The sequence below is a fragment of the Mytilus californianus genome, unplaced genomic scaffold (assembly GCF_021869535.1).
Source record: "Mytilus californianus isolate M0D057914Y unplaced genomic scaffold, xbMytCali1.0.p SCAF_1, whole genome shotgun sequence".
In the NCBI taxonomy this organism is placed as follows: Eukaryota; Metazoa; Mollusca; class Bivalvia; order Mytilida; family Mytilidae; genus Mytilus; species Mytilus californianus.
In genome coordinates this window covers 35,625,553-35,648,037 of record NW_026262581.1, presented here as the reverse complement: position 1 = coordinate 35,648,037, position 22,485 = coordinate 35,625,553, and the positions used below count along the sequence as shown (strand labels likewise).

Sequence of the window (22,485 nt, the reverse complement as noted above, 5' to 3'; positions counted from 1 at the left end):
GTTACCGGTCCTTGCCGCGAGTGTCACAAAACGTTCTTGAGATATTCTTCCACAAGCTTTAACACAATTTTTCGGTACGTGTGCATAGATATTATCAATTATTTTTTTACTTTTATATATATATATCTAACGACAAAACATTTTCATATTATTAATTTGTGTTTAAAAAAAATATTTGTAGGACCATCCATTGAAAAAAATGAATTTAAAACAAGCGATAAGGAATGTTATTTTGCACTAGATAATGCACGGTCCGCGGATCTATATTTTTTTATAGATCTGTTGAAAACCCAAAACTAATTTGCATAATGGAAATTTAGGCGATAGCAATACATCGGAATGACCTCACGGTCATCTCGATGTAAAAAACAGAAATGGACCTCTTCTGGCTCACTACCGAAGAACAAAAAAACACGCCCCTGGGGTTTTGAAATTCTCAGTGATATTTTTTAAAAGTGGGGACTTGTAAAAATACAATTTCCTCCCATAAAAGAAAATGATAAAGTTGCTATAACTCTGATGCAAGACCAGAATGTTTTCTGTTTTACGTAACAAACTTGACTTTTAATAAATAAAATTTATCCTAGATATCTATCTTATCTTAAATCCGGAAGTTCAAATTGTGTCCGCAAACGGGAATATGTTTACTCTATCCACATACCAACTTTCACTTTCGCAAAGCATCGTGCTCTCTCAAAGCGATTATTCCTGTTATGTAAAGCTACAACATAATGGCACTCATGTAGGAGTAGGTATGCCAAGACTTAAGTAAAAAGAGAGAGAGACTCTTAAAAAGGAAGCCATATTGATAAACGGCTTACAGTGTAGACAGACTGTTGAATACTCAGAATAGGTTGCTCATGCATGGAAGATCCTCATAAGATTATATAATCATACAGATTATATTATAGGTATTTTTTTGTATTGGATACACGATTTTTGTCTCGCCTGTGGCGAAAGTCGCGGAAAGCGAGACATTTATTTGGCTTTTTCTGGCGACGGCAGATGCGTCAACAATTGACAGCTTAAATCAGTTTGATAGGATGTCCTGATGATGATGATGATAGATGGTTACTTAACATCCAGCTGCACAATTAAATATGCATGTATCATTGTCATTTTGCTTAGTTTCTTTTGTTACCTATTCTGACATCCGACTCGGACTTCTTTTAAACTGAGTTTTACTGTGCGTATTGCTATGTGTTTCTTTATTCTACATTGGCTAGAGGTATAGGGGAGGGTTGAGATCTCACAAAACATGTTTAACCCCGCCACATTTTTGAGCCTGTCCCCAAGTCAGGAGCCTCTGGCCTTTGTTAGTCTTGTATGTTTTTTTTAATTTTAGTTCCTTTATATGTTTTGGAGTTTAGTGTGACGTCCATTTTCACTCAACCAGTACACAATTTTATTTAGGGGCCAGCTGAGGACCAACGCGGGGTGCAGGATTTTCTCGCTGTGTTGAAGACCCATTGGTGGCTGTCGGCTGTTATCTGCTATTTGGTCGGGTTGTTGTCTCTTGGACATATTCCCCATTTCCATTCTCAATTTTATATTCAGGATGAGAACATGTTAATGTAACATGAATATTAAGCCTGCTTTGTACTAGACCATCACGCTGAGCTGGATTTTTAACGTGCTAGTTCACCAGGTAACGGTCTGCAGGAAGACAAGTCACCTTACCAGGACACATTATTCTGACTCCAAGCTGACCAGTCTTTGCTCTTGCTCCTTAATGCTGGGTGCTTTGCGGATAAGCAGCAAATACCAATTTTAAAGTCTTTGATGTGACTTGGACAGGGTTTGAACCCACGACCTCCCGCACATGATGCAAACACACTACCACGAGACCACAGAGGAGTTTGATAGGAACTACTTGTGATAGATCAATGATATTTTCTATAAAGTTGCATTACTATCAGTAGTAGTACATATCAGTTTGACATCAATTTCGAGTCCCTGCCCTAGGTTTTCCATTAATAAGCAATTTTCAATGTATAGTTTTTTGCTTAATTAAGTTAATTTGATAAGAACTACTTGTGATAGATCAATGATATTTTGCATAGACATGATAGAGTTGTATTACTATCAGTACATATTAGTTTGATGACTATTTCAAGGCCCTGTCCCATAGGTCATGGTCCAATGATTTTGAATTAATTAGCAATTTTCAATGTTGTTTTCTGCTTAAGTCAGTTTGACAGGAACTACTTGTGATACATGTAGATCAATGATATTTTCTTTAAAGTTGCATTACTAAATCAGTTCATATTAGTTTGCTGACTTGTTTTTTTGTCAATACGGTCAATTTTCTGACATCATCCACAAACGTATATATTCCATGTTTTTATAAGTTTGATGAAAAATCTATCTGAAAGTAATGTGATTAAACTGTTTTAGATATAGATAAACAGAAAAATTGCTTACCTGTTTGGACCACCCGTCAACGTGTTTTGCACATAATGTGAAACCACAGTACACCGTATCAGTAAACCACATCTGATAGAGGACCCTGAATGTATAGTGTTTATAGATTCAATTGTGAAGTCCATATTAGTTGCAAACTATTTCCAAAATTTTCCAATTGTCATAATTTTAAAGTGTTTTCTTCATGTTTTGGCATGGCTGGTGGTGCATTAACAACATGATATGCCTACTTTGTTGATGAACCTGATCTCACTCCTTTTTGCTTTCATTTCCTAATTCTTTTTCTCTATTGTAAATAAATGAAGGGATATTCTGATCACAAAAAAAACAAAAGAAAGATGAACAAAATAAGAATAAGTGAACAAACTTTATTGATCAGAATTGTCGATTTAATTCTTCAACAGTGCAACCAATTTAAGCACAAAGAAGGAAAATGTCTTACATCCATTTAGATCTTATTTTCAAATTAAATTTTTTATACATGTCATTATGAATAAATAATTACATTTAAGTGAAGACTTACAAATCAAGTTTGTGTTTCATTTCAGTTGGATCATTTTGTGATAAAGCTGTATGCTGGTCCATTTGTGTTATACCAAAGTGAATACATCTAATTTTAAAAATTGTCTACTTTTAGTCATTTAATTTTGTGGATATCCCAAGATCAATTGTCTTAGGTTTGGTATGGGAACTTGTGCAAAATGTTTTTGTGGATGGAGTTTCAGAAGGTTTTATCCTGTATTTTCAAATTTTTTAACATTTTTTTTTTTAATCTGACAAAATATTTAAGTCAATATTTTGCACAGGTGATTGATACATTCTCTTTGCTGCCTCTAGTTCAATCAGTCAAAAATGACATTTTCAAGAGAACTTGGACATGTTGGAAACATAGTAAGTTTAAATTCAATATAATTTTGTCTGACCTGCGACGAAAGTTGCAGAAAGCGAGACATAGGTGTTGCTTTTTCCGACGGCAGTTTTCTGCTTAAGTTAGTTTGATAGGAACTACATTGTACTTAAGATAGATCAAAGGTATTTTGTAAAAAGTTGCATTACTATCAGTACATATCAGTTTGTTGAGGCCCTGCCCCTAGGTCATGGTCTAGCGACTTTGAAATAAGTAGCAATGTTTCTGCCTATCAGATTGTCTTTTTTTTTATTTTCTGTCGACAGGCAAGACATATCTCTGTGTCAACATTTTTTTTAATATATATGTAAAACTCTCAAACATGTACATCCCCTAACACGTGTCCGATTCTCCAAAACGTGTCTACTTCCCCAAAACGTGCCTTTAAAATTCCAAATTGCCCAAACGTGTCCGATAATTATTATTTGCCAAAACGTGTCCACTTTAAGATGCCATGACGTCTCAAAATTTTAAGCGCTAAAATGTCCTTAGTGTGTAATTGCAAGCTTAATTTGCAACATTAATAACTCTGAATATTGATTGCTTAATGTCAAGTTCATATATTTCATGCATATTTAGAGCTAACATTAGAATTGCAATTAATTAGTTTTGTACAATTGAAGTAGTTGTTTACTAAGTAAATTCTTTTGTACGAATATACTCCAGTGATGCCTAATTATATTAATAATGCATGAAGATATTGCACTGCCAGTTTCCTGTAGGAGTGTTTTCCAATTTTTTCTATAGTACTGATTTTTTTACTTCAAAGTATGTACTGGTATTCAGTTTTTAGTTTTTAAATATTTTGGGTTCGAGCATCACTAACAAACATAATAAAGAAGAATGAATTTGTATGTATCATTAGCATCCCTGATACCAGCCATATAATTTATAATCGTTAAAAACATGTATTACCTTAAGGTATCGTTAAAATACATTAAAAATAGTATGCGTAACTTTAAAGATGTGAATTTAAGTCATTCTAAATATGCACCATCTTTTGAACTGTCACATTACGTTAAATCAATTGTTAAGGAGGTAATAATCGACTTACAGAAAAAACTGGAGTAACTAAATGTTGCTTGCTTAGTGTATTGTGGCAATTATTTCATGCATATTTAAGACAATAAATTAATGGATTGGGCCCTAAAAAAGATTATGTTTGTTTGCCCTAACCCTACCTACCCAAAAAATAGCTGCCTACTCAAAATCTTTTATTGTCCTGATGGGAAAAAGTTTTTTTTTCAATCAGATAGGCATGGAGATAAAAAACATTTGACGCATTAATTTCTCTTTGTCAAAAAAGAAAAAGAAAATGCCTACCTACCTACCCGCTGTTTCAACCTTTGGGTAGGGTTTGGACAAACCAAAATATTTTTAAGTGTGGCCTTGTTGGTTGCTCAACGTCCAGTGGCAACTATTTTATGTATGATCAGGACAAGAATATACATGTATCAACAATGAAATAGGTAGGGTCTATAATGAGGGACAGAAGGACCTTTTTCAGGACGTCAGGATTGGGCATTTTTTTGTGCCGGATATACACTAATCGGGACTCGGGAATTGAATATTAATTTTTCAGGATTTGGGAAAAATTGGGGAAATTTTGAATGCAACTGGAAAATGGGGGTACATTGGATAGGGACAGAAATTTTGCCTTGCAACAGGCCACCTACAGACCCCACAAATAGTGGTTACAAAGGTCACTCTCCCTACACCATTATCGAATTTAATGTTCCCATTCTGAGTGGACGTGGCTGCATACTTTTACATCCCGCATAGCCAAACGGATGCCCACTTTTGCAAGGGTTTTACTGCCAATCGGAAAAAAACCTAAGTGACCATATTGGGGTATACCTCAATGAAAGAGCAATTACCAAATTTGTTTTTAAACATTATGTAACCGCGAATCACTTCTAAATAATGGTGGACACGTTTTTCGCCCCAGTTTATGTGTCAAAAACTTCATTTTCATGGGATATTATCTGAATTTGAAGTGTACAGGTAACGAATTAACCTTCAGGTTGAGAGTTTTCATTCGTATGATGTTATTTTCTTGACGTTACAGGGATTATGACACGTTTGGGAAATTAGACACGTTTGAACATTTTCTTTTGAATGGACACGATTGGGCGTTCTTAAAAAGGACACGTTAAGGCACTCTTTAGAACATAGACATGTTTGCAGTTTAGTGACATAATGGGGACAGGCTTGAGTGAATCGGACACCTTTGGGGGAATGGACATGTTTCTGAGTGTTACATATATCATGTATATTCATTGAAGCATTTTAACTTATATATATTGTAGAAATCTAATGAATAATTTTAGGAATTCTGTGCTGTAGACAACTAAAGAAGATTGAGCCCATAAAACAGTGACTTTCTGAAACATAGGATACTGAATCATCTTTAGAACAAAAATGTCAGACCCAGAAGTTGACAACTGTAAGGATATTCCAAAGATGAGTAAAGGAGAAACAGATTTTACTGGTCTCACCACAAACAATTTTACTGGGGATGATGCCCAAACATTCGAAAAACAAATCCAAAAGAATATTGCTAATTTGGAAGAAGAAGAAATAAAAAATGATAATGAATTATTTTATGATACTAAGAGTAATTTAGACTTAACTACTAAGAGTAATTTAGACTTAACTAGTAATGCCAAGGAGGACATAGGTGATGAAACGTATTCAAAATTTCAACTGATTCATGAGATCAAAGAACCAAATGATGATATGATTAACGAAAGTTTAGTGTGTGGACTTTGTCAACAATATCTACAGGATCCAAAATTACTACCATGTTTGCACACCTTTTGCTTGAACTGCTTAGAGAAACTGTGTTTTCCAGAAGAAAAAAATGAAACTCTTAAAGATGCAGACTTTGAAGTGTCTGCTGCAGATGGGATAAATGGGAATAAAAATGATATTACAGAGGTCTTGTCATGTGATCATACCATGACTGACAAGGTAGATAACTCTAAATACAAGAAATTGTTGGATATGAAAAACAATAAAGAAGAAAAAGTCAAAACTACTTCAGTTTTAGCCAAAATAGGTTTAAGTCCAAAAACAACCCATTGTCCAACATGCATGGAAATCTTTGAAATGCCTGTAAAGGGCTTAGAGGAATTACATTCCAATACAGTCTTTTCAAACATGATTAAGATCAGGGAGAAGTTAAATCAGACAAAACAGTGTGAAATTTGTAAACTTAGAGATATCGTAGAAGAAGCCACTGCCTTCTGTAAAGATTGCAGCGACATGCTGTGCAAAAGCTGTTGGCAAAGTCATTCTTTTACTCGCTTTACTTTAAACCACAAGGTAGTTCCATTAGAAGAAATGAAAGACAAGGCCTTGGACGATGCCATAAGAAACAAGTCAAAACCAATGTGTTCTTTACATGAAGATGAACTGCTGAAATACTTTTGTTCAGATTGCAAATTTCTTGTATGCCGTGAATGTATTTTGCTGCATCATCAGGGGCATTCATGTATTTTGCCATCAGTTGCAGTAGATCCGAAGAAGAAAGAAATTGAAAGCTTAATTTATGGGTTTCACGGACGACTTGAAAATTTGAGGAAAGATGAACATGAGGAATACGAAAGTCAGAATGATCGAGTAGCAGTTGCTGAGAATACTGAAATTGAAAAGATCAATTCATTTTTTCAGAAATTAGTGGAAGCTGTTGAGAAAGAGAGACAATCCATCATTTCAAACACTAAGGCTGAATTTACTAGGCTTAAAACACAAAGTAAAAACAGATTTTCATGCAGTGAAAATATAGAAAAAAACATGACAAGTATACATCCTGCATTACATATACTAACAAGTCAAGCCAGTGATGAAGATTTTTTGCAGATGGAACCAATTTTACACAAACGACTGGTACAGATGATTAACAAAGATATCAAACCATATCCGGTTAGTTGGTATTCTCTGCCAGTGGTTGATGTAGTCAGTTCTTTGAAAATTTCATGTCGACAGGACAAAAACATAGACCTGTCATTGTTCAAAGTTACTGGACCAAAGCAAAAATTTGAACCTGCAGAATCTATACCAATTCAAAGTTCCTATGATGAGTTAGTTGAAATGGGAAAGTTTAGAAGAATATCTCCTCAGCCTTTGAATGTTGAAGAAATTACAGGTCAAGCTTCATCCAAAATTAAACCTGAAGATAGTAGTTTGAGAAAGAAGAATTTTGTGGATGCTACAGTATGGTCGCAACCCCATTCAGGAAATGTTGGAAAAGAAGATCATGATTTAGAAAGTGACAGTGAATCCTCAGACTCTTCATGGGTTGATGCATCATCAGATAATCAAAATCCATCAGTGGGTAAGAAAAAGAGGAGCAGAGGCAAAAGAGGAGGCAAGAAACAAAAAGGAGAACGACAGAAAGTGGATGTATTACAGAATATGGCTCAATCTACTTTCCCAAAAGATAAAGGAATTGTCAATGAACCCTTAAAGGGACTCAAAAGGAGTCCTCAAACATCTATAGTTTTTGGCAACCCTACAAATATGTATGGGCTTATGAATAATCCTGCTCAAAACATGCAAAGCTGCCAGCCTTCCTATAGGTATCCTACCACAGTTCCAGTTCCAGGGAATGTGCTACAAATGTATGGTTCTGTACCTAATTTGTACACTATGCCACAACAAGATGGTTTCCAGTCACAGAGGCCTTCTTTAATGATGGACTTAGCATGGCAACAAAGGAAGGATAGTCATAAACAGCAGAAAGAAAGCAGAAGCAGATCTGTCTCATCTGAAGATAAATCAGTGTCTTCAACCAGTGCTGCTGCAGCTGCCATTGCAAAACCAAGTAAAGTTATTTCTTTGCAGCCGAAATGGCGACTGGATACAAAGCTTAGTATTGATATCCATGAACCAAATCTTAGAAGTGTTTATTGTCTCCAAGTTACCAGTATTATTGTTTCTGATGTCAAAAATTCCAAGGTCAAAATATTTACAACAAAGGGAGAATTTATCAAATGCTTTGATCTGAAAAGTGTCAACCAAGCAATTTTTACTGCAAACTTATTGATTTATAGTGTAAAAAATCAAATTTGTGCCATAAAAGAGGATGGAACAGATATGAATCCACTAATTTTCAACAACACTCCTTTTAATTGTTTGGTAACTTGGTCTCCAAAAAATACCATTGTTGTATCAACCGGAGTAAAAATACGCCAGTATAGAGTAGATGAAAACAAGGGAAATTTTATTAAGAATTTAGATATTGGAATAGGCAGCAGTCAGATTCAACAGATAGTTGATTTGAGATGTGATCATCAAGGCAAGAAGCTGGTGGTAATTGATGGAATCTCAAAGTCTGTCAGTGTTTTGGATTTTGAAGGAAACCTGTTGGGTAAGTTTTTATACGACCGCAAACAATTTTTGCAGTCGTATATTGGTATGACGTTGGCTTCCCAAGACACATTAGTTTTCGCACTATAACTTTAGTATAAGTGAATGGATCTCTATGAAATTTTACCATAAGGTTAAATACCACAAAAGGAAGGTTGGGATTGATTTTGGGGGTTATGGTACCAACAGTTAAGGAATTAGGGGCCAAAAATAAGCATTTTCTAGTTTCCAGACAATAACTTGTGGAACGGTGTATGGATCTCTCTGAAATTATACCAAAAGTTTCCATACCACAAAGGGAAATTGTGGGGATCAATTTTTTCTCATTTCAGATTTCAGAAATTAAAAAGAATTATTCTTCAAATATTTTTTTTTTTTCAAATTTCAAATATTGAAAAATTTCAAGAAGTAATCTTTAATTGCACAGTATGGCGCATTAGATTTGTAAAATCTTGGACCACATTTTTTTCTTTGATATGCTGAATCTAACCGTGTATTTAGATTTTTAATTTTGGGTCCAGTTTTCAAATTGGTCTACATTAAGGTCCAAAGGGTCCAAAATTAAACTTAGTTTGATTTTAACAAAAAATGAATATATGGGGTTCTTTGATATGCTGAATCTAAACATGTATTTAGATTTTTGATCTTGGGCCCAGTTTTCAAGTTGGTCCAAATCGGGGTCCAAAATTAAACTTTGTTTGATTTCAACAAAAATTGAATATATGGGGTTCATTGATATGCTGAATCTAACCATGTATTTAGATTTTTTATTTGTGGGTCCCGCTATCAAATTGGTTCATATTGAGGTCAAAAGGGTCCAAAATTAAACTTTGTTTGATTTCATCAAAAATTAAATTATTGGGGTTATTTGATATGCCAAATCTAACCGTGTATTTAGATTTTTAATTTTGGGTCCAGTTTTTTAAATTGGTCTACATTAAGGTCCAAAGGGTCCAAAATGAAACTTAGTTTGATTTTAACAAAAATTGAATTCTTGCCGTTCTCTGATATGCTGAATCTAAACATGGGTTTAGATTTTTATTATGGGCCCAGTTTTCAAGTTGGTCCAAGTTGGGGTCCAAAATTAAACTTTGTTTGATTTCAACAAAAATTGAATATATGGGGTTCTTTGATATGCTGAATCTAACCATGTATTTTGATTTTTGGGCCCCGTTATCAAATTGGTCCACATTGAGGTCAAAAGGGTCCAAAATTAAACTTTGTTTGATTTCATCAAAAATTGAATTCTTTGGATTCTTTGATATGCTGAATCTAACCATGTATTTAGATTTTGGATATTGGACCATAATAGGTAAATTACAATTTTTTAATTTGTTAGACCACATTCATTCTGTGTCAGAAACCTATGCTGTGTCAAATATATAATCACAATACAAATTCAGAGCTGTATCAAGCTTGAATGTTGTGTTCATACTTGCCCCAACTGTTCAGGGTTCGACCTCTGCAGTCGTATCAAGCTGCGCCCAGCGGAGCATTTTATTAGTTATTAATTTTAAACATAAAAATAATTGCCATGCTTTATTCTTTTTTCAGCTTTCTTGGCTTGAAGGGCAAGTGTAAACTACTGCCATCACTTGGCATCCATTGACTGTCTGTCATTGTCTGTCGTCTTCTGTTGTCTTTAATTTAGATCTTCTCCCCTTAGACTACAAGGACTATTTGAACAATTTGGCTACAATCATCCTTGTTTTATTCTTTTTGGAAAAATATGTGTAATGATTCTTTCTGCTAACCAACATGGCCACCAATGCTAAAAATAGAAATGTGAGTTATCGCTAATTGTCCCCCACACAATCCAGTCTTGTTAGCGCTCTCATGTGTACAATTCTTGCCGGATTTTTATGAAACTTATAATATAGGTTTATATCAGCAATGTCTTGGACAAGTTCAAAAATCAGTGCTGATCAATTATTTTTAAAAGAGTTATGCCTGTTGGAAACATTAATTATATGGAAAATTGCATCGTTAGCGCTCTCATTTTTGTCTATCCTGCGACTTCTGCATAGGGATAGTGATCCAGCGGCTGTGGCATTAACAAACTTTTAAAAAGCTTAATATTTCAGAAGGTAGAAGACCTGGATCCTTCGTACTTTGTATATAGATGCCTAATGTTATGAAGTTTCCGTCTGACCTATGTCCATTGTCCTTGACCTCATTTTCATGGTTCAGTGACTACTTGAAAAAAAAGTAAAGATTTTTAATTTCTCTCTTATTATGAGTAATAGGATAACTAAATTTGGTATATGCGTACTTTGCAAGGTCCTCTTGTCTGTCAGATAGTTTTCATTTGACCTCAACCTCATATCATGGATCAGTGAACAAGGTTAAGTTTTCGTGGTCAAGTCCATATCTCAGATACTATATTTGGTGTATGGAATGATTGTAAGGTGTACATGTCCAACTGGCAGGTGTCATTTGACCTTGACCTCATTTTCATGGTTCAGTGGTTATAGTTAAGTTTTTGTGTTTTGGTCTGTTTTGTGGTGTATGAAAATATTTTACGATGTACATGTCAGTCAGCCATGTTTTATTTGACCTTGACCTCATTTTTACGGTTCATTGCTCAATGTTAAGTTTTTGTTATTTGGTCTGGTTTCTAATATTATAAGCAATAGGTCAACTATATTTGGTGTATGGAATGATTGTAAGGCATATATGTCTGTCTGGCAATTATCATCTGACCTTGACCTCATTTTCATGGTTCATTGGTCAATCTTAAGTTTTCCTGGTTAAGTTTGTTTCTTAGATACTATATGCAATAGATCAACTATATTTAAAGCATGTAATGATTGTTAGGTGTACATGTCTGTCTGGTAGGGTTCAACCGACCTCAACCACATTTTCATGGTTCATTGATCAGTGTTAAGTTTTCGTGGTTAAGTTTGTTTCTTAGATACTATGTGCAATAGGTCAACTATATTTAAAGCATATTTGGTGTATGGAATGATTGTAAGGTGTACATGTATTTCCAGTTTGGTTTATCTGACCTTGACCTGATTTTCTTGGATGATGTTAAGTTTATGTGATAGTTGTAGTAAAGCTTTGTATTTAGGACTATCAACATAAAATCAATGGCCAGTAAAGAAGATGAGACATTTCAGCTTGTGCACTCTTGTTTCAATTCTTGCCAGATTTTTATGAAACTTATATCATAGGTTTATATCAGCAATGTCTTAGACAAGATTTGAAATCAGTGCTGATCAATTATTTTTAGAAGAGTTATGCCCCTTGGAAACATTGATTTATATGGAAAATTACATTGTTAGCGCTCTCATGTGTACAATTCTTGCCAGAATTTTCTGAAACTTAAATCATTGGTTTAAATCAGCAATGTCTTTGAAGAGTTCAAAAATCAGTGCCGATCAAAAATTTTTAAAAGAATTATGACCCTTAGAAATATTAATTATACAGAAAATTTCCTTATGAGTGCTCTCATATGTACAATTCTTGCCAGACTTTTATGAAATTTATATGATAGGTTTATCTCATCGATGTCTTTGACAAGTTAAAAAATCAGTGCTGATCAGTTGTTTTTAAAAGAGTTATGCCCCTTGGAAATATTGATTACACGGAAAATTGCATTGTTAGCACTCTCATCATGCTCGTATGTTCAATTCTTTCCAGAATTTTATGAAACTTATAATATCATAGATTTATATTTAGATTTTATTTCTGTTAGTTAAAAATTTTGTGAATTTTATGTTTTAGTTGTTTAACAAAATATACATTCCTTACTTTGTCCCTCAATTTTGTATGATAATTTTTTATGTTGTACTGTTTCTTTGCATTTGAATTAGAATTTGTATAATTTTTTAGGGACTTACAAGGAAGACAGTCCTGGTTGGAATCCAACTTCTGCCTGTTTTGACAAGAAGGGTTTGGTCTTTGTCACAGATGGTGGTGGAAATCGTCTTGTGTATCTTTCAGTCACTGCACAGTTTATCCAGCAATGGGATACATGTCCTACAATCAACAAGCCATCATATGTTGCTACACATATTTCTCAACCATTATATCTTATAGGCCATGACAGATATGTCCATGTCTATGATTATTTATATCTTTAGATTTTCCAACTAAATGTATCACCAAGGGGGGCAGGGTAAAGAAGTAGACTTTTGTCATTAGAAAGTCTTCTGGTTTCCTGTTTGGATTTCAGTTGATTATAGATCCAAAAGTATACAGTTTTGTGAAGTTAAATGAAAAATCACTTTATGCTACCAACTGGCAATATTTGGAATGCCTGAAATTGATATGATGCATAAGGATTTTGTATCACAGACTTTATTTTATTCATTGTAGCTTGTGGTTAAATGCTAAGAAAAAAAAAGAATCACATGTATCAATTACTTTAACATGTTTAATATTATAAATAGAAATGAAAATGTACAAACTTATTTCTTTTTTAGTTGAGTAATAAAAAGAGGTAAAATTTGACAAAATTTCAATTTTATTTCTTCTGATGACAATTTATGTTTTAAAAAAAAAATTTCTTTAATTCAAAAGTACAAAAATATAATTTCAACTGAAAAACTTGTAAAAAATGATGACCTATATTATACAATGTCTTATGTTTACACTTGTATCATTCTGATGGAATTTTTTAGATCTTCCCTAATTTACAAATTTCAACCATTCTAGCTTTTTTTAAATGTCATGTAATTGCTATAAATTCATCCCCTTCTTTTGGCGTTGATCCCTGAAAAGAATTATACCAAGTTTTCCTTAAGAGTAAAAATCATGAATTTAAAAGTTGAATGAGGATATTTTCATCAATTTTCCAAATGAAGGATCATAAGATTATTCATTTGTAATTGTCAGATCTTGATGAGATAGAACTTTTATGTATATCTATCATGACAGGGTAACGCTTTTGTATTTCATTAACCAAAAATCTTTCTCTTTTTGCTTCAAATTTTTACCCTTTTTTAAGACTGTTCCATTAAAACTTTCAAAATACTCCCACGGGATGTTTTTTTTGCCACATTTGCAAAGTAATGCATAGGATATGAAAAAGCTATTGTCCTCTGTCCAGTTAACATTGTAAGAGCTCTCATACCTACAGTTCCCATTAGATCTATGGTTATCACGAAAAAAGTGAAAAAAATTCAAGAAAACATCGCATTCTTAACTTTCTTTTCAGAAATTTAATTTATAATGGTCCAACAAAAACTCCTTTTAAAACTCCAATATTCATATAACCTAATAAATGCACAAAAACAACATGGAATTGTGAGAGACTGACAACTTTCACGAATCTGGCTAAAATAAAATAAATCCTTTAGAAGTTTTAGCGAGATATGCAAGGACCAAGATAAATATATAAATAGGAATTGAAACAGTGTTACCAGTAAATGAGTTATAAGGCCTCAATGAATTTGCGAAAGCCTAACTAGCACATGGAAAATTAGATTTTACATATAAACAAATGTGGTCTGTCAAGAGACCCAATAAAGGGTATACAACAGAATAAAACGAGGAAATGACGAAGCAAAATAACATAACAAATATAATAATATAATAAACTGCCACAACAGGCTGAAAAATGTATTGCATACATTAACAGCTATTTTTAAATTTATTGATATGAATGAGTTTCAATCGATAATTTTAGAAATTAACAAGAAATTTCAAACAGTTACCCGTTATGTGCCTCATCAAGTCTAAATAGAAATCCTTACTGATTTACATAAGATATTTTTAAAGTTTAATAATTATTTTGGATGAGATTTGAAATCTTATTTTTGGAGTAATACCCATAGGTAATGTAAATTATATTGAAATTAATGGTCTAGATTTCTTCTTGGGAAGCTTAATGAATTTTATGAAAAAAGTTTATGTTAGCAATCTCTTGGATGAGTTTGAAAAATCAGGGCTGATCCAATATATTGGTGGACTTTATATGCACCATAAAATTGAAAATTATACAGAAAATCTGCATTGTAGCTGATCTACATTCAGATCCCTTTAGACTTTCATTGAAATTTATTTAAAAGATTTACATCAGCAAAATCAAGACGCATAAATAATCATTTTGGAGTTATGTCCCTTAGAAATGTAAATAATATTAGAAATCAAAATTAACTATAGTCCAGCTAACGTTGATTTGAGCCAAAAATACCATAAATATATAAATCTCAATTCCACCCTTTAGCTTTATTTGTTTTTCTGTTATTGTTATTTTTATTCAATCAAATATAGAAATGAAAGGATATGGAGTAAGAGTACATGGGACAAAATCGCACACAATACATAGTAAAAATAAATAAATTATCAATGAACAGGGCTTTTATTCCTGTTCTTCATCTTGACAGTTGATGTAGGGTCTTATATATATATATATATATATATATTGATTTATTATTATGATTTAATGATTGTTTAGCCAAACATTACCATGAATATATATGGATCCCTATTCCACCCTGTTTATTGATTATTTTTTGTTATTTTCTTTAAACATAATATATATATATTGATCAATTTCTAGAATTTAATGTATATTTACAGCTGTCTTAATTATCAAGAACAAGGAATTAAAACATACAATCCATTTTACATGCAAGATGGTTTAAGTATTTTATATTAACATTGATTGTTCATTAAAAAAAAAGGAAATGAATCAGCAAAATTAGATAAGTCTGAAAGAAACTTATGGTAGCGAAATGAATTTGACATGATCACTCAAAGGTTATTAAGAAATGTAAATAACTTCACATCATGAAATAAGTCACTTAAACCATTACTTTCTAGACTTCAGTTTTTCCATTTCGGCTTCCAGCATAGAAATGAGATAACTTAATCAACTATAAGCTTAAAAGGCAATATTTTTTCAAATTTGCCAAATTTATAAAAAAAAATACATTAAACATATTGTGTATAATGCAAGGTTATTTTATTTTTATCTATGCAGATATTTGTGAAGGAATTTTGAAACATTTAGATTATATATAATTATACCCCACACAACGAGTTGCGGAGGGTTTAATGTTTTTGACCCGTCCATCCGTCTGTCCGGCCGTCAGTCCTGTTTCTTGTCATCGCAACTCCTCTCAAACCACACAACAGAACTTCACGAAACCTTTTTAGATAATAAGGACATACTATGTAGTTGTGCATATCGACAGGAAATTACGATTCAATTTTTTTTCTAGGAGTTACGCCTCTTTGAACTTATTTGCCCAATATACTACTGCAACCTTTTGTCATCGCAACTCCTCTCAAACCACACCACAGAATTTCATGAAACCTTTTAAGATAATAAGGACATACTACGTAGATGTGCATATCGACAGGAAATTACGATTCAATTTTTTTTCTAGGAGTTACGCCTCTTTGAACTTATTTGCTTCAATATACCTCTGCAACAGTTTGTCATCGCAACTCCTCTGAAACCACACAACAGAATTTCATGAAACTTTGTAGATAATAAGGACATACTACGTAGATGTGCATATCGACAGGAAATTATGATTCAATTTTTTTTCTAGGAGTTACGCCCCTTTGAACTTATTAACTTTAATGTACTATTGCAACAGTTTGTCATCTCAACTCCTCTGAAACCACACAACAAAATTTCATGAAACTTTGTAGATAATAAGGACATACTACGTAGATGTGCATGTCGGCAGGAAATTACGATTCAATTTTTTTCCAGGAGTTACGCCCCTTTGAACTTATTTGCTTCAATATACCTCTGCAACAGTTTGTCATCGCAACTCCTCTGAAACCACACAACAGAATTTCATGAAACTTTGTAGATAATAAGGACATACTACGTAGATGTGCATATCGACAGGAAATTATGATTCAATTTTTTTTCTAGGAGTTACTTCCCTTTGAACTTATTAACTTTAATGTACTACTGCAACAGTTTGTCATCTCAACTCCTCTGAAACCACACAACAAAATTTCATGAAACTTTGTAGATAATAAGGACATACTACGTAGATGTGCATATCGGCAGGAAATTACGATTCAACTTTTTTCCAGGAGTTACGCCCCTTTGAACTTATTTGCTTCAATATACCTCTGCAACAGTTTGTCATCGCAACTCCTCTGAAACCACACAACAGAATTTCATGAAACTTTGTAGATAATAAGGACATACTACGTAGATGTGCATATCGACAGGAAATTACGATTCAATTTTTTTTCTAGGAGTTACGCCCCTTTGAACTTATTTGCTTCAATATACCTCTGCAACAGTTTGTCATTGCAACTTCTCTGAAACCACACAACAGAATTTCATGAAACTTAGTAGATAATAAGGACATACTATGTAGATGTGCATATTGACAGGAAATTATTATTCAATTTTTTTTTCTTATACAATTTTTGTTTTTCTTACAGTTATTTTATTTCTCCAGTGACAATGTGGGGACGTGGATCGTGGGGTATGTGAGCGCGCTCACTAAGGTTCTTTAATTTCATCTGCCATTATTATTTAAAATCTTAATTTTTGTCTTGAAAACAATCCTGAGTTTATAAGTATCATTCCTGTACAATTGTGGCAACTTCCAATAGTCTTGCTTAATTCATCATTATGATCACCATTTGCTATTTCATTCATACTTGATGTTTAAGAGACACTTGCAATACAAATGTATTACATGTATATATAATGTAATAACTAACTATATTTCCTAAATGTACGTTTATGTTTGTCATTGTGTATGTAAAATTAGAAAGTTGAAGTAAGAATCTTTTAAAACTTTGTTGCTTGTTCATTGACGTTGTTTTTATTGCATTTTGAATGGTTATGTGTGGGCAGGAAGGAAAATACATGTATATAGTTTTGGATTTTTTAATACAGACATGTATTGATGATTGGGAGGTACATAATTTTATAATTTCACAACCTTTGTGCTTAAGGGAAAAAATTTGGTTAGGGTTTTGTAAGTTTTTAATGGAAGGTAGGGATTATGGCATTTCTAGCAAAGGGTTTGTTTAGTTTTTATACGCCTGTTTACGGGACGTATTATGGTATACTGTTGTTCTGTCTGTCTGTCCATCCATCCATCGTCAACATGTCGGACAATAACTCAAAAACATTTTAACCAATTTGCATGAAACTTTGGTGAATTATTTATATCTATTGACATGAGCTCCATTTCGATATTTTATAAATTTTCGATTTTATGTTTCCAAGTTATGGGATTTTATTCATTAAAAAAGGGGGATTTTCCAGTTTTCGAACAATAACTCAAAAATGCTTTGAGCAGTTTTCGTGAAACTTTGGTGAATTGTTTATATCTATTGACGTAAGCTCCCTTTCGATTTTTATAAATTTTGGATTTTACGTTTCCAAGTTATGGGATTTTATTCATAAAAAAGGGGGGATTTTTCAGTTTTTCGCACAATAACTCAAAAGTGCTTTGAGCAGTTTTCATGAAACTTTGGTGACTGTTTTATATCTATTAAAATAACCTCCCTTTAGTTTTTTTATAAATTGAGGAGTTGTTGAACTTTATTCTTTGAAAAAGCGACTGGCGTATCATGCGAACATGGCGCAGCTCTTTATTAATTGAAGGTATGGGCTAGTACATGTATATTGTAAATGCTAGGATAATTGTAAAGGTTCTATTGTAAAGGCTAGGATTATGGAAAAAGGTATGGTTAGACTTGGGTTAATTTTTGTAATTGAGGGTAGAGTTATCATAATGGCAATGCCCAAAATGGCAGAATGGTCTAGGTTATTAAAGTAAGATCAAATTTATTATGGCTATTGAATGTTGATACGAATTAATGGTGAAATAAATATTAAATGATTGTTCCGAGGTCAGGAACTTAGTGTTTATAATTATTGCCTTTTGTTTATAAATATCTATTTGAACTTATTTTTGTTGTTGATTTAAAATAATTTCTGTTAAAATAAATTGTTTATTATGTTTTTTTGCAAAGTACCTATCTGCCTGTCTTAATTTGCAAAAATTTGCTCATGTATAATAGTGTGGTGATGTCGTCGTCAGAAGACATTTGATTTCCAGACAATAACTTGCGTATAAGTTAATGGATCGCTATGAAATTGTAACACAAGGTTCCATACCACAAAAGAAAAGTTGGGATGATTTTGGGGGTTATTGTCCCAATTGTTTTGGAATAAGGGGCCAAAAACAAGCATTTTTCTTGGGATTGATTTTAAGGGTTATGGCCCTAACTGTTTAGGAATAAGAAGCCAACAAGTGGCAAAAAACAATACTGTAAGGTACTGGGGAATGTTATACTGAAACAAATAGGTATTAAATTGTGCGGTGTAATTTATAAGTAAATACTTAATTTGTGGCAAGACTGACACATATTTTATAATGATTTTTTACAATTGTGGCAGTAATCCACTATACTTATTACTATGATCACAAGTCAAAATTCAAGTTTTTACCAAATATTATCTTTTAAACTTAACGGTTGTGTTCTTACGCATAGTAACTTGGCTTGCAGCGAGCTAGAGAAACATTTTACATTTGAAATCAAAGATATGGCATTAATTTACTATTTTTTTATGGATTTCACAGGCCAAAGTTTCACTTTTTGCCAATAAATTACAGGGGGAGGCATTTCATTAGCTAAAACATAGTTTTACAAGTAAGGTGTGTACATATGTTGGTACAAAGGTGATATATATCCAGTAAAGCAACTGATTTTATGTGAAAGCTCTGGAATTTGAAATGATTTTATCATTGTTTACATTTTTTGTGTACAAGTGTTACGGCAGGGAATGTATGTAATTACTCATGGATTACCTTCTTCATGCTATATATCATGTAATTCCCGTATTAAGGATCATTTCTGGTAACCAAATATTCATATTTAAACGTCTGATATGCCTGGTATACATAGGGAAATACTTTAACTGCAATTGTTTACTGACCGGCGATTTTGCCGTCTGCCATTTTGTGGGGAATGAAACGTTGATTTTATCTCTTTTGATACAAATTCGTCCCCTGGACAATTGATCTAATATTGCATTTTTAATACCACACATTTAATATTTTATAAGTATACCCTGCCGGACACAAATATATTGTAAATATTTAGATGGTTGTAATGAACTATGTTATATGTTATTTACTTTGTATGTTCTTACGCAGATCGTCTGCTAAATCAATGCGCGCGCAGTGGTGTCCGATTGTTTATTTCAAGCTTCTTTATCGATATTTTAGATGCTATAGCTTTGTTTTAATATTTTATGTATAAGGACAATCATAGGACAACTCAAGATGATTTCAATTCTATGTTTTTCAATATCGTAATTTTGTATAGTTCCGGCTACCCGGAAAGGACAAGTAACCATTGGATTAGTATGTCACGTGACACTTACAATTTAGTATATAAACGCGTGAGCATTCAGTAATGGCAGATAGCCCAAAGTTTTGCTGGCGGCAAGTTTGAACCTAGAAAACAATAAATTTCCAAATAAAGCAGTAATAACCTTTAGGTGAGAATTAGGATAACATAATGAAGTTTAAATAGCCGTCTTTTGTACAGTAAGCTATCTCCCACCACGTCGGACACCACAAATATGTATTTTAGGATTTATTATTCAGTACACTTGAACGCTATTGTTTATTTATATAAAATCATATAATGTTATATGATTTTTTTAACAGTTCAGCAAATAAAACTGTTAGCATTGAAAAGATCACTTTATTTTATCAAACTTGGATACATTCAAAAAGTATTTGCATTTACACTGGTAAAACAACTTGAGCTGGAGGACGCTCGTTCGAAATTAAAAACTATGGAAAGCCGTTAGCAACACAAATAGCACAGTAACAAATAAATACAAAGGAAGCCGTTTAATACACATACATTAACCAAACAGAGGAACTATATTTAAACACAAACTGAGGTGCTCCTGGGAGCAGATACTGCATTTTATGAGTGTTCGTATGTAAACTGCCCAGTATAGGACAGGATACTCTCGGGTGGCTTACAATACTTTTCATATACTTTGTGTAAATTGCTTATTTCTTGACAAATTTCAATGAAGTTTAATTCAAAGTCTTGAATTCTTGGGGTTCTTTGATATACTGAATCTAAATATGTATTAAGATTTTTGATTTTGGGCCCAGTTTTCAAGATGGTCCAAGTCAGTGTCCAAAATTAACTTTGTTTAAATTTAAAAATTAAATATATGTGGTTCTTTGATATATGCTGAATCAAACAGTGTATTTAGATTTTGGATTTAGGGCCCTGTATCAAATTGGTCCACATTGTGGTCCAAAGGGTCCAAAATTAAACTTTGTATGAATCCATCAAAAGTTGAATTCTCAGGTACTTTGATGTGCTGAATCTAACCATCTATTTAGATTTAGGATATTGGACTATAATAGGTAAATGTCCAATTTCAAATTTTTAAGTTCTTAGACCATATTCATTCTGTGTCAGAAACCTATGCTGTGTCAAATATTTAAACACAATCCAAATTCAGAGCTGTATCACGCTTGAATGTTGTGTCCATACTTGTCCCAACTGTTCAGGTTTTGATCTCTGCAGTCGTTTCAAGCTGTGCCCTGCAGATCATTTTATTACAGGTTGTTCTTATATTGTACTGTTTCACCAATACCCAGTTAATGGGGAGGGTTGAGCGCTCACAAACATGTTTATCCATGCCACATTCTTTACATGCCTACCCCAAGTAAGGGATCCCTGTGGTTCTTGTTGGTTGCTGCCTGTTATATTTGTTTTTTATACGACCGCAAAAATTTTTACGGTCGTATATTGGTATGATGTTGGTGTCGTCGTCGTTGTCGTCGTCGTCGTCCTGCATCGTCCGAAGACACACTGGTTTTCGCACTCTAACTTTAGTTAAAGTGAATGGATCTCTATGAAATTTTACCATAAGGTTCAATACCACAAAAGGAAGGTTGGGATTGATTTTGGGGGTTATGGTACCAACAGTTAAGGAATTAGGGGCCAAAAAGGGACCAAAAATAAGCATTTTTGTAACTTCCAGACATAACTTGTGTGTTAGTGTATGGATCTCTCTGACATTGTACCACAAGGTTCAATATCACAAAGGGAATGCTGGGATTGATTTTGGGGGTAATTGCCTCAAAATATTAGGAATAAGGGTCCAAAAAAGGGGCAAAAAACAAGCATTTTTCTAGTTTCATGACAATAACTTGTGTGAAAGTGTATGGATCTTTCTGAAATTGTACTACAAGGTTCCATATCACGAAGGGAAAGCTGGAATTGAGTTTGGGGGTAATTGCCTCCAAATTTTAGGAATTAGGGGCCAAAAAGGGGCAAAAAATAAGCATTTTTCTAGTTTCCAGACAATAACTTGTGTTCAAGTGTATGGATCTCTCTGAAATTGTACTGCAATGTTCCATATCACACAGGGAATGCTGGGATTGAGTTTGGGGGTAATTGCCTCAAAATTTTAGGAATTAGGGGCCAAAAAAGGGGCAAAAAACAAGCATTTTTCTAGTTTTATGACAATAACTTGTGTGTAAGTGTTTGGATATTTCTGAAATTGTACTACAAGGTTCCATATCACAAAGGGAAAGCTGGAATTGAGGTTGGGGGTAATTGCCTGAAACGTTTAGGAATTGGGGGCCAAAAAGGGGCCAAAAAACACATTTTTCTAGTTTCCAGACAATAACTTGTGTTCAAGTGTATGGATCTCTCTGAAATTGTACTGCAAGGTACTATACCACAAAGGGAAGGCTGGGATTGAGTTTGGGGGTGATGAATCATAAGGGGGTTCAAAAAATTTGAGGGGGGGGGGATTTTTTCTTTTTTTCCTTTTTTTT

At 33.3% G+C, this 22,485-nt stretch overlaps 1 protein-coding gene across 2 annotated transcripts; it reads left to right on the top strand.

The window, feature by feature from the left end:
• The first annotated feature begins 642 nt into the window (after window positions 1-642).
• LOC127719713 (uncharacterized) lies at window positions 643-20,364 on the top strand. Of its 2 annotated transcripts, none has more exons than XM_052225959.1 (3): window positions 643-748; window positions 5,662-8,705; window positions 12,542-20,364. In XM_052225959.1, the coding sequence occupies exons 2-3, from the start codon at window positions 5,753-5,755 to the stop codon at window positions 12,790-12,792; spliced, it is 3,204 nt and encodes a 1,067-aa protein (XP_052081919.1). In that variant the 5' UTR covers window positions 643-748; window positions 5,662-5,752; the 3' UTR covers window positions 12,793-20,364. The 2 variants fall into 2 exon arrangements, with proteins under 2 accessions (XP_052081919.1, XP_052081912.1); XM_052225952.1 differs by having other exon boundaries at window positions 649-911.
• The last annotated feature ends 2,121 nt before the right edge of the window (window positions 20,365-22,485 follow it).